The sequence below is a fragment of the Myxocyprinus asiaticus genome, chromosome 29 (assembly GCF_019703515.2).
Source record: "Myxocyprinus asiaticus isolate MX2 ecotype Aquarium Trade chromosome 29, UBuf_Myxa_2, whole genome shotgun sequence".
NCBI lineage: Eukaryota > Metazoa > Chordata > Actinopteri > Cypriniformes > Catostomidae > Myxocyprinus > Myxocyprinus asiaticus.
This window is the reverse complement of record NC_059372.1, coordinates 2187205-2201153: the sequence shown is the minus strand read 5'-3', so window position 1 is coordinate 2201153 and position 13949 is coordinate 2187205. Positions and strand designations below refer to the sequence as shown.

General features: G+C 39.6%; 2 protein-coding genes across 6 annotated transcripts in view; both read right to left on the bottom strand.

Annotated features, from left to right (window-relative positions):
• Positions 1–13949, bottom strand: part of LOC127419881 (gastrula zinc finger protein XlCGF7.1-like) — a 380158-nt gene that overhangs the window by 293762 nt on the left and 72447 nt on the right. The window lies entirely within an intron of this gene.
• The window catches only part of LOC127419876 (zinc finger protein OZF-like), a 200693-nt gene continuing 187756 nt past the window's right edge, over positions 1013–13949 (bottom strand). For 4 of the 5 annotated variants that reach the window (XM_051661683.1, XM_051661687.1, XM_051661685.1 and 1 more), the window contains one exon: positions 1013–3708. In XM_051661683.1, the coding sequence (XP_051517643.1) occupies positions 2339–3708 (1370 nt within the window). In that variant the 3' untranslated portion in view covers positions 1013–2338. The remainder of the gene's footprint in view (positions 3709–13949) is intronic. The other variant, XM_051661684.1, reaches the window with a different exon arrangement.

Below are 13949 nucleotides of genomic sequence, written 5' to 3'. Positions count from 1 at the left end.
GGAGTCCCGCTCTTCTTCTGAGGAAAATGCGAACTCTTCCTCAACCGTATAGCATGCCATCTTCCAAACGCACAGGAAAGTGAATGAATCTGATGATGAACTTGATGCTTTTTAAGGCATTGTTGGGGGCATTTACCATTTGCATAGATCGCCTCAGTACATTACCGTATGAAAAGCGCACTCTGCTGGTGGGTGGGATCACATTAGAGATAATTAGCTGAGCCAGGAGAAACTGTACATCTCTTTATTTCACACAGATTACATTGCAGGAGAATATTTGTTTTAAATTTGAATTGTTTTATTTAAAAGTAGACATTTTAAGCATTATTTAGACATATGTTTCATGTTTGTGTGATTAGTATTCACTGAGTTTATTTATCTGTATGCCCAAAAATGACTGTGTATTTTAAGTTGTTTCCGCTGTCGTTTCTGCTGTTATGCGTCCGTGGACCCCAGAGGGTTAAAGGTGCAGAGTCTGATGGGCGATGTAGGCATTCAGGTATCATTTTACCCCAGACTCTGTATCTTGGGTGATGGGGTGGTCATTGACATTGAAAGTAGGCACAAAAAGAGCTGGGTTTTAACCAGTGTCGGCAGGCAGATCATTTTGAGGGGCTGGAGGTTGGATGGAAAGCCCTCTTTTCAGGAGTGGTGCTTGGAGATGGGAAGGGTAGCAGTCTTTGAGGAAGTAGCATTCAGAGGAACGGGGAAGTATAAAGTGTTTGTGGAGAAATGGGGTGAGTATTTGACATTTGTGGATGTGTGATTATTGTTGTTGTGTTTTTTTATTTATCTATTTATTTGTTTTGTTTTTTGTGCATGTGTGTGTCTATGTCATTTGGGACCACTGTTATGTTGTTGGGGTTAGGGTGGGATTGGGAGGGGTAATATTTGGGGTTAAGCTTGATTCTATGTATATATGTTTTGTTTTATGAGGTACACTATATTGCCAAAAGTATTCACTCATCTGCCTTTAGACGCATATGAACTTAAGTGACATCCCATTCTTAATCCATAGGGTTTAATATGACGTCGGCCCACCCTTTGCAGCTATAACAGCTTCAACTCTTCTGGGAAGGCTTTCCACAAGGTTTAGGAGTGTGTTTATGGGAATTTTTGACCATTCTTCCAGAAGCGCATTTGTGAGGTCAGACACTGATGTTGGATGAGAAGGCCTGGCTCGCAGTCTTCGCTCTAATTCATCCCAAAGGTGCTCTATCGGGTTGAGGTCAGGACTCTGTGCAGGCCAGTCAAGTTCTTCCACACCAAACTCACTCATCCTTGTCTTTATGGACCTTGCTTTGTGCACTGGTGTGCAGTCATGTTGGAACAGGAAGGGGCCATCCCCAAACTGTTCCCACAAAGTTGGGAGCATGGAATTGTCCAAAATCTCTTGGTATGCTGAAGCATTCAGAGTTCCTTTCACTGGAACTAAGGGGCCAAGCCCAGCTCCTGAAAAACAACCCCACACCATAATCCCCCCTCCACCAAACTTCACAGTTGGCACAATGCAGTCAGACAAGTACCGTTCTCCTGGCAACCGCCAAACCCAGACTCGTCCATCAGATTGCCAGATGGAGAAGCGTGATTCGTCACTCCAGAGAACGCGTCTCCACTGCTCTAGAGTCCAGTGGCGGCGTGCTTTACACCACTGCATCCGACGCTTTGCATTGCACTTGGTGATGTATGGCTTGGATGCAGCTGCTCGGCCATGGAAACCCATTCCATGAAGCTCTCTACGCACTGTTCTTGAGCTAATCTGAAGGCCACATGAACTTTGGAGGTCTGTAGCGATTGACTCTGCAGAAAGTTGGCGACCTCTGCACACTATGCGCCTCTGCATCCGCTGACCCCGCTCTGTCATTTTATGTGGCCTACCACTTCGTGGCTGAGTTGCTGTCATTCCTAATCGCATCCACTTTGTTATAATACCACTGACAGTTGACTGTGGAATATTTAGTAGCGAGGAAATTTCACGACTGGACTTGTTGCACAGGTGGCATCCTATCACAGTACCACGCTGGAATTCACTGAGCTCCTGAGAGCGGCCCATTCTTTCACAAATGTTTGTAGAAGCAGTCTGCATGCCTAGGTGCTTCATTTTATACACCTGTGGCCATGGAAGTGATTGGAACACCTGAATTCAATTATTTGGATGGGTGAGCAAATGCTTTTGGCAATATAGTGTACATATATGTGAATTAATAAAAATTGTTAATTGGAAAAATGTTCTTTGTTAATATCTTTGACGATGCTGCTCTATTGGGAGGAATTCCATCTGTAGGTTTATCCGAATTTAAAACAATTTACTTGATATCCCCTTGTTATCACAATTTACTTAATGCTTTTTTGAAACTTTTCCCACATGAAGAGCAGTCATCTGTTTTTCTACAGTATAAATTCTCTCGTGTGCATTCAGGTCTTTTGACTGAGTGAAATTCTTTTCACAGTGTGAGCACTTGTAAGGTTTTTCTCCAGTATGAATTTTCTCATGTGTTTTCAGGTTTTGTGACTGAGTGAAACTCTTTTCACAGTGTGAGCACTTGTAAGGTTTTTCTCCAGTATGAATTTTCTCATGTGTTTTCAGGTTTTGTGACTGAGTGAAACTCTTTTCACAGTGTGAGCACTTGTAAGGTTTTTCTCCAGTATGAATTTTCTCATGTGTTTTCAGGTTTTGTGACTGAGTGAAACTCTTTTCACAGTGTGAGCACTTGTAAGGTTTTTCTCCAGTATGAATTTTCTCATGTGTTTTCAGATTGTATGATTTAGTGAAACTCTTTTCACAGTGTGAGCACTTGTAAGGTTTTTCTCCAGTATGAATTCTCTCGTGTGTTTTCAGGTGTTCTGACTGAGTGAAACTCTTTTCACAGTGTGAGCACTTGTATGGCTTTTCTCCAGTATGAATTATCTTGTGTTTTTTCAGGTGTTCTAACTGAGTGAAACTCTTTTCACAGTGTGAGCACTTGTATGGTTTTTCTCCAGTATGAATTATTTGGTGCCGTTTCAAAACAGTGACTCTAGTAAAGGTCTTCCCACATTCAAAGCACATATGAACTCCGGAAAAGGTATGAATTTTCTGGTGCTCTTTAAAATAGGACAGGTGTTCAAAACATTTTCCACAAAAAGAACACTTGTAAAGCTTCTCATTTGTGTGCATTTTCAGGTGTTTTCTTAGGTCTGAATCCTCAACAAATGCTTTACAACAGTTATATTCAAATGGCTTTTCTCTGCTACAGTGATGTCGGAGATGCTTTTTGAGAGAAACTGCATATGCAAAACATTTTCCACACTGATGGCACGTGAAAGGCTTCTCTCCAGTGTGAATTCTCATGTGTAAATTAAGGCTGTTTTTCATGGTGAAACCTTTCCCACACTGATGGCATGTGTAAGGTCTCTCTCCAGTGTGAATTCTCATGTGTACATTAAGGTTGCTTTTCACAGTGAAACCTTTCCCACACTGATGGCACGTGTATGGTCTCTCTCCAGAGTGAATTCTCATGTGTACATTAAGATATCTTTTACATGTGAAATTCTTTTCACACTGAGAGCAGGTAAGAGATTTCTTTGGTGCTCTTCTTTGAGGATTGTTTGGTGAGAAATTATTTTCAGTCTTTGAGCAACTCAAAGATTTTTCTCCAGTTGTGAAATCATGATGTTTCTCCTCTGCTTCATTCAGCTCTTGACGTTCCTCTTTCACTTCCATCAGCTCTACAATGAACAAAGTAAATTAACAAAAATCAGTTCAAGAGGGACATATGTATTTATTTGTGATTTTTGCTGTGCAAGGTCCATAGATTCATACTAGAGGTGTCAATCAGCTGTCAAATAAAATGTTTATATCAAAATTACATGACATGCCCAGTAGCCCATTGCACAAAGCTAATTGAACAAACTCAAGAGTTTCAGAGTAAGTTTCAGGTTGAGAAAACCAGATGGAGCCAAACCGGTTTAGATTGGGTTCAGCACTCTTAAGAAGCTCAGTACAAATGTTCTGTCAACTCAGAGTTTGATCCCGAGTTCGTGGTTAACACTGAAGCTTGTGCACATGAATGAGTGATGTTTGCTACAAACATCCAATGGGTGAAGCTTGGAAAGATTGGGCGCGATTTACTTCTCGCGAGACATTCAGCATGATTTACATCTCCATTGAAGATCAAGAAATAATTATGAAAATATGTACAGGTGCATCTCAATAAATTAGAATGTCGTGGAAAAGTTCATTTATTTCAGTAATTCAACTCAAATTGTGAAACTCGTGTATTAAATAAATTCAATGCACACAGACTGAAGTAGTTTAAGTCTTTGGTTCTTTTAATTGTAACGATTTTGGCTCACATTTAACAAAAACCCACCAATTCACTATCTCAAAAAATTAGAATATGGTGACATGCCAATCAGCTAATCAACTCAAAACACCTGCAAAGGTTTCCTGAGCCTTCAGAATGGTCTCTCAGTTTGGTTCACTAGGCTACACAATCATGGGGAAGACTGCTGATCTGACAGTTGTCCAGAAGACAATCATTGACACCCTTCACAAGGAGGGTAAGCCACAAACATTCATTGCCAAAGAAGCTGGCTGTTCACAGAGTGCTGTATCCAAGCATGTTAACAAAGTTGAGTGGAAGGAAAAAGTGTGGAAGAAAAAAAATGCACAACCAACCGAGAGAACCGCAGCCTTATGAGGATTGTCAAGCAAAATTTATTTAAGAATTTGGGTGAACTTCACAAGGAATGGACTGAGGCTGGGGTCAAGGCATCAAGAGCCACAACACACAGACGTGACAAGGAATTTGGCTACAGTTGTCGTATTCCTCTTGTTAAGCCACTCCTGAACCACAGACAACATCAGAGTCGTCTTACCTGGGCTAAGGAGAAGAACTGGACTGTTGCCCAGTGGTCCAAAGTCCTCTTTTCAGATGAGAGCAAGTTTTGTATTTCAATTGGAAACCAAGGTCCTAGAGTCTGGAGGAAGGGTGGAGAAGCTCATAGCCCAAGTTGCTTGAAGTCCAGTGTTAAGTTTCCACAGTCTGTGATGATTTGGGGTGCAATGTCATCTGCTGGTGTTGGTCCATTGTGTTTTTTGAAAACCAAAGTCACTGCACCCATTTACCAAGAAATTTTGGAGCACTTCATGCTTCCTTCTGCTGACCAGCTTTTTAAAGATGCTGATTTCATTTTCCAGCAGGATTTGGCACCTGCCCACACTGCCAAAAGCACCAAAAGTTGGTTAAATGACCATGGTGTTGGTGTGCTTGACTGGCCAGCAAACTCACCAGACCTGAACCCCATAGAGAATCTATGGGGTATTGTCAAGAGGAAAATGAGAAACAAGAGACCAAAAAATGCAGATGAGCTGAAGGCCACTGTCAAAGAAACCTGGGCTTCCATACCGCCTCAGCAGTGCCACAAACTGATCACCTCCATGCCACGCCGAATTGAGGCAGTAATTAAAGCAAAAGGAGCCCCTACCAAGTATTGAGTACATATACAGTAAATGGACATACTTTCCAGAAGGCCAACAATTCACTAAAAATGTTTTTTTTATTGGTATTATGATGTATTCTAATTTGTTGAGATGGTGAACTGGTGGGTTTTTGTTAAATGTGAGCAAAATCATCACAATTAAAAGAACCAAAGACTTAAACTACTTCAGTCTGTGTGCACTGAATTTATTTAATACACGAGTTTCACAATTTGAGTTGAATTACTGAAATAAGTGAACTTTTCCACGACATTCTAATTTATTGAGATGCACCTGTATAATACTTAGCATCAGCATCAGTTTGCAATCTGTTTACCCAGAATAAAACCTGCTCCGGAACAGGTTAGCCATGTGGCGCAAGTTGATATGGTGATGAACACAGGTAAAAACTGTCCCAACTTTCTTCAGCCTACCTGGGTAGCTACTGAAACCAGCTTTGTGCAACAAGCCACAGGGGCGTCACTAGGGCAAAACATTTGGGGCTTCAACCCTCAATGATGAGTCGAGCCCCAAAGGTTTTTATGCTCTGAACTAGCCAGGTGTTGAGTATAACTGAGGCAGGAGTTAAATAAATGTTGGTTATTAAAATGAAATGATATTAACCTTGAACGATCTATCAATGTACAAAATCTATGAATCAAACTTACTCTGACTGACAAAAACTTCTGCAGCAGTTCTCACTGCATCATGCCATTTACAAGATGAACGAACCATCAATGTATGAATTAAACACACTCAGAGTGCCAACCATTTCTTTTCCGTGCATCGTTTTTATTATATCCATGTGTATGTTACAGACAAATCATACAAAACAGTGCTAATGCTCACAGAAACTTTAACTGTTCTGTATTGCCTGCACTGGACTAGGAAACAGATGACATGAGCTCCACTGACACATCTTCTCTCGTATTGTTGTCGCTGCAAAACGTTGCTCATAATTTGCATAAAGCTAAACTCGCTGGATACACCCTCATTTGGTTGCCAGAGGTCGTTGTCCTATGTCGCTGGAAACTGACAGCGCTCATTAAAAATTAATGATATGAAATCACTTTGTCGCTGCATGTGTGTACAAGGCTTAAGATAGCTCAGAGCAAATCACTCTCAACAAGCGTCCCTCGAAATCGCAGAACCAGCTTACATCACAAAACATATGTGGTCCATCTAAATACTACAGAGAATATTCTGCTGAGAGTTTAAAGCAGAAGTCAAACCTCCAACAGCTAGACAGCCCAGACATTATTAATAGAACTGATGAGGAAAAGAGACAACAATGTTCCATGATGAAAATTATAACCTTCGAAAGATTGACATACTGTTTATTGCATTATTGTGGCAGATGAGTTAAGCATTGATCAGACAATACAAAAAGTGTCAATATGTTGTTCGTTTTATTCCCATTTCATTGAAAAAGCCTACAGTTTACAGCAGGGCTGGGTGTTGATACAGATTTCCCAAATCGATTCCGATTCAATATCGATACATTTCTGTTACAATGTCCTTTTTGCTTATATATGAACGAAATTCTCTCTCAACTAAATTTAAAGGAACCTTCTAGGTAACCCTTGTAAGAACAACTCGAAAATATTAATTTTATAAATGAAATTTTATCATTAGATTTTCATCAAATTGGTCACATTGAAGCTTTTCAATCATGTTCAAATTCAGTCTATTCCATCAATGAATGTCTTGAAACTGCATATATTATGTTGCATTTATATTTTTGTTACATGTTTATAGTTTACTTCACTTGTACTATTTACAAGTATTTACATTGAAATGTAGAACACGTGCTAAATCCATTTGTTGTTCTTCTGACTTGTGAGACTTCAACAGTGCTTATTTCATTTAGATTTTTACATTCATTACTTGGACTTGTTAAAGATTAATACTATAATTTGGGTTGTCATGATTTTATTTTTTATTTTGTTTATTTTTTAGGGCTTTCACAATTATTCGGATTATTTTGCCATACTTCTTAAGGTATGTGTACTCCATACACCTTCAGTAATTTAATACAAATGAACTTGGAATCATATTATAAAATAATCTTTTAGGTCAACATTAGTCTTGGTCCATTTTACATTTACACTGTTCATTTTAGAACCCAGTCAACCTGAATAGCTATTAGGGGTGTAATGGTTCTTGGAAAAAAAACGAACCATACAGTTCGCCAACCACAGTTCGGTAAGCACTGGCACTGCGGCCGGGGTCTGGGCCATAGGTGAGCCGAAATAGCACACACTCACTTTCATTTTTAAGCAGACACTCTGACAGACATGAAACAATAACTAAAGCGCTTGGGGTGTTCATTGCCATATGTGGGATTTCCACGTATTATTAAAATACTCGAGCAGCATCATCACAACATCCCTTCTTGTATCCATTTTAATAGCAAGGTTATTCCTTTATTCCTTCTACAGTGATGTACAGATTCCAAAATGTTGAATATGTTAAGTCTAAAATGCACTTTATGTTGATGCATATAGCATTAAAGTCCAAGTATTCATTTTAAATGTTGATTATTATGTATGAAAATTAACCATGGTTTTACTATAGTAATATTGTAGTAACCATGAACCAGAAGTAACCATCTGAGCAGAAGTCATGGTTTAGATACAATTAACCATGGTTTTATAACAGTAATACTGTAGTTTCTACATAGTGACCATGATTTTACTATATATTGTAACTATGTCAGTAACCATGTTAATTTTTTGGTTACTATGATTTTACTACAAATGCCATGGTTAAACTATGGTTACTGTTGTAAAACCATGATTTTTATTAAGGGCAAACCTGTTGAAGTGTTTACCAAATAGAGTATTCTTTGGATTTGGCAGTAATACACCGAAACCGTGACCTTAAAACCGTGATACAAACCGAACCGTGAGAAATTAGAAATGTTACACCCCTAACAGCTATTATTATATTATATAATATTAAGGATAGGATGATGTATCCAATTTCGATATGGAATTAATTTAATAGGGAATGCTTAATATTTATATTTTGGTGTCACGTGTGCTGCGCTGATTTTAGTTCCACTCTATCCCATTCTGCACTAAGGCTGTTGTGGTGGCAATTTTTTTACAACCTTTCAAAAGCAACAACATGAATGCTAGATCCAATACCTACTAAGCTCCTTAAAGAGGTGTTTCCTTTAATCTCAGAACCTCTTCTCTTTTTTTCAGATTTTCTCCCCAATTTGGCATGCCCAATTCCCAATGCGTACTAGGTCCACGTGGTGGCATAGTGACGTGGTGGCGGAGGACGAATCTCAGTTGCCTCCGCGTCTGAGACTGTCAATTCGCGCATCTTATCATGTGGCTTTTTGAGTGCATTACTGCGGAGACTTAGCGTGTGTGGAGGTTTTCACGCTATTCTCCGCGGCATCCACGCACAACTCACCACGCGCCCCACCGAGAGCGAGAACCACTTTATAGCAACCACGAGGAGGTTAACCCACACAAATAAAGTAACTATGTATGGGATAGTTGTTCCCTTTTGATTTCTTTAAATGTTTAAGCCTTTAGGTAAACTTGCAGACAGCTTTTTACAGAAAGAAGAGTCAATGTTGTTCCACTCAATGTTGATGGCTTCAAACATTGGATGAGTAGTTGAAAAATGTTTCCCATTCAAATCTGGACTCTGACCAGGCCAAATCATGAGCCTTATGGGCTTGTTCTCAAGCCACATCTTGGTGGTCTTTGCAGTGTGGGCAGAAGCATTGTCTTGTTGAAAAATAACATCTGATATTTCCTCTTTAGAAAACAACTTCTTAATTGTGGGACGCAAGCCATTCGGCAATATTTGCCTACTCCAAATCATTAATTGACTTTCACACTGAAGCAGCTCACCAGTACAACCAGCTGAAAAGGCTTACCACACCATGACACCTCTTCCTCCATGCTTCACTGTGGTAGAAGTGCATTCACTATTGCATTTCTCACCGAATCTTCAAAGACATTGCTCTGGAGCATCACCATGCAAGACAAATTGTGATTCATCACCCCACACAACTCTGCTTAATTTAAAACTTAATTTGGTCTTTGATGTTTTTCTGAGACAGCAATGGGTTTTTAACACATCTTCTAGACACAAAACCTGCATTAGGTAACCTTCTGGTTATTTTTCTTCTCAAAATAGTCTTGTTTTCTGAGGTCTTGAATTCTGCTGACAGTTTTTGTAAGCTTTTTTCCCCATCTTTGAGATCTGTACATTTCAGCAGGTGGTCATGCCTGCATGAAGAGGCTTTGGGCCTTCCATGTCCGTTCTTACTGGCTACATCACCTGTTGTTTCAAAGCGCTGACCTATTCTCTTAATAGAAAAACAGGGATCTTCTCTGCCTTTCCGGTCTTGTAAACTTCAGAATAGCTACATTTGGCCTGACACAGACCAGCTATGCGGTTTCTAACAGCAACGTGATATTTTGCATTTTTGTGGAGCAGATTTTCTCACTCTTTTTACCTTGGCACACACAGCACTGCATATTGAAGATATCCTACTGCTCTATCATGCCTGGTTCCATTTATGAGCTTGTTATCAGGCCTTTGACGGGCTGCATCAGGTATGGCAGATCACCATCTAATGACTAATCTTAAAAAATAAATAAATAAATAAAAACCATCCCAGAATATATTTTTGGGAAATGTTGTACCCCGAGACATTTGTTATTTCGAATTTTATATCAAACATTTTATTCATTATCATGATTTTACCTTTGCATACAAGAAGTTGTAAATGGTGGCACAGAAGTGCACCAGGAGTGCATTTGTTAAACTCTTGCTAATTTCCTGACCAAGAGACCATTAAAAGCTTAATGTTTTGCCAATGAAATTTCCCAATTCTCCAAGTTAGCAGAGTGTATCAATGATATCAAAGATTGGATGGCTAGAAATGTCCTACTACATTCCGACAAAACAGAGGTACAAAATATTGGACCAAAAACCAGTAAAAATAAGCTGCTTAAAAAATTATTTGTCTTTCGATGGATGTACTGTCACGTCGTCTTCTACAGTGAAGAACGTGTTATATTTGATAGCAACCTGTCGTTTGAAAATCACATTTCCAATATTTGTAGAACAACATTCTTCCATCTCAGAAATATTGCTAAGTTATGACACATGCTCTCTGATGCTGAAAAACAAATTCATGTGTTCATGACCTCAAGACTTGATTACTGTAATGCATTACTGGGACGATGTCTTCAAGAAATAAACTTAAATTGGTTCAAAATGCAGCAGCTATAGAGCAGACTAGAACCAAGAAATATGATCACATTAAACCCATTTTATCATCGCTACATTGGCTACCTGTTACATTTTGTATTAATTTAAAAATTCCAAAGTATTTCAACAAACTTGAATGTGATGGATCTATCACGCTATAATCCATCACATTCACAACAATCACAAAATTCTGGCCTGTTAATAATACCTAGAATATCAAAATCCACAACAGGTACATCCTTTTCTTATTTGGCTCCTAAACTATGGAATAGTGTTCCTAGCATTTTTCGGGACTCAGATACACTCAGTTTACGTCTAGATTAAAGGCTCCAATATACTTCCAGAGAAGTTGTTCTTTGTTCTTCGTTCAGGGGTAAAAAGAAGTTCTAAACAGCCAAGGAATGGTATACTATTTGCGAACATTCAGACACCGGCCACACCACTTTGGGAGGCATTTACAGGAGCATTTAAATATGAGAACGCTACATGTAAAACCTTAAAAATGTGTTATCAATGACTTTGTGCCTCATTCTACGAGCAGAATTCCCACAAGATCAGTAAAAGACGCTGTTTTAACCACTTGATGATGACTTGCAGTAATATATAAACTCCGCAAAAAAAGAAACTTTTTTCAGGATACTGTATTTTAAAAATAATTTTATAAAATCCAAATAAACTCAAGAGATATTTATTGGAAAGGGTTTAAACAATGTTTTCCATGCTTGTTCAATGAACCATAAACAATTAATGCACATGCACCTGTGGAACGGTCATTAAAAACATTAACTGTTTACAGATGATAGGGAATTAAGGTCACAGTTAAAATAACTTAAGACACTAAAGAGACTTTTCTACTGACTCTGAAAAACACCAGAAGAAAGATGCCTAGGGTGCCTGCTCACCTGCGTGAACGTGCCATAGGCATGCTGCAGGGGGGCATAAGGACTGCAGATGTGGCCAGGGCAATAAACTGCAATGTCTGTACTGTGAGACGCCTAAGACAGTGCTACAGGGAGACAGGAATGACAGCTGATCATCCTCGCAGTGGCACGACCACGTGTTACAACACCTGCACGAGATCAGTACATCCGAACATCACACCTGCGGGACAGGTACAGGATGGCAACAACAACTGCCCGAGTTACACCAGGAATGCACAATCCCTCCTTCAGTGCTCAGACTGTCCGCAGAGACAGGACTGAGGGCTTGTAGGCCTGTTGGCAAGTCCTTACCAAACATCACTGGCAACAATGATGTTTGGGGGCACAAACCCACCTTCGCTGGACCAAACAGGACTGGCGAAAAGTCCTATTCACTGACAAGTCATGGTTATGTCTCACTAGGGGTGATGGTCGGACTCGCGTTTTTTGTCAAAGGAATGAATGTTACACCAAGGCCTGCACTCTGGAGCGGGATTCATTCGGAGGTGGAGGGTCTGTCATGGTCTGGGCCGGTATGTCACAGCATCATCGGACTGAGCATGTTGTCATTGCAGGCAATCTCAATGCTGTGTGTTACAGGGAAGACATACTCCTCCCTCATGAGGTACCTTTCCTGCAGGCTCATCCCGACATGACCCTCCAGCATGACAATGCCACCAGCCATACTGCTCGTTCTGTGCGTGATTCCTGCAAGACAGGAATGTCAGTGTTCTGCCATGGCCAGCAAAGAGCCCGGACCTCAATCCCATTGAGCAGTCTGGGACCTGTTGGGATTGAAGGGTGAGGGCTAGGGCCATTCCCCCCAGAAATGTCCAGGAACTTGAAAATGCCTTGGTGGAAGAGAGGAGTAACATCTCACAGCAAGAACTGGCAAATCTGGTGCAGTCCATGAGGAGGAGATGCACTGCAGTACTTAACACAGCTGGTGTCCACACCAGATACTGACTGTTACTTTTTATATTGACCCCCCCCCTTTGTTCAGGGACTCATTATTCCATTTCTGTTCGTCATGTGTCAGTGAAACTTGTTCAGTTTATGTCTCAGTTGTTGAATCTTTTTATGTTCATACAAATATTTACACATGCTAAGTTTGCTGGAAATAAAAGCAGTTGAATGTGAGAGGATGTTTCTTTTTTTGCTGAGTTTATATGCGTAGAAAATGTTTAAGTTTCTTGATTACATTTTAAATTCATAACACTAATGCACTAACACGCTATACACTGCCATAATCTGTGCCGATTACACTCTGTTATTGTAATATATGATAACATACTACTGCAAAGACAGATGCATAAAAGAGTGTTCAATGGTTAATTCACCCAAAAATGAAAATCCTCTCGTGATTTACTTATCATTAAGCCTTCCCAGATTACTTTCCCTCTTCAGCAGAACCTAAGTTTTTAAGCATATTTCAGCTCTTTTTGTCAATACAATGTAAGTAAACAGGTGCCATCGAGTTGCTGGCTATTGCTGGTCTTCTGAAGCAAATCGATAGGTTTGTGTAAAAATAAACAGATAATTAAAACTTTAATTTTAATTATCGCTTCCTGCCAGTAGTTGATGCAACAGTGACGCAAGTGCAATGGCGCATTCACACGAGAAGTCGGAGGAACGAATGTCACGCGAGAGTTAGGTAATTTCTAACAGCTATACAGCGGTGGGTGAAAGCAACGATTTAAAGTTAAAACATTTTAATAATAGATTTGTTTCTTACACCAACCTATCGGTTTGCTTCAGAAGACATTAATTGATCAACTGGAGTCGTGTGGATTACTTTTATGCTGTCTAAATGTCTTTTGGACCGTCAAATATCCATCAGCCTGATGGCACCTGTTTACTTGCATTGTATGGACAAAAAGATCTGAAATGTTCTTAAAAGAAATCTTCACTTTGGTTCTGCTGAAGAAGGAAAGTCATACACATCTGGGATGGCTTAAATGGAAGTAAATAATGAGAGAATTTTAATTTTTAGGTGAACTATCCCTTTAATGTTCAGAATACAGACAAAAGAATGGTGATAAAGGCATATCTTTAGGCAGATGTGTGAATGGCTGTGGACGACATGGACCAATGGCAGTAAGAAGGTGCTTAGCAGCTGGTTAGAAGTTTTCCTAAACTTTTGTCCAGACGAGCTGTTATGAACCACCAAAATGAACTCAAAAACACCTTTTTGGCCAGATTTGGCTCTAAATGCCATCACACCATTTGTTTGTTTGTTTATTCGATTTTGTATGAAGTATATTGTGGCCGTAAGTGTATTATCTGAAAAATAAATTAAAATTGTCTATCGACTGGTG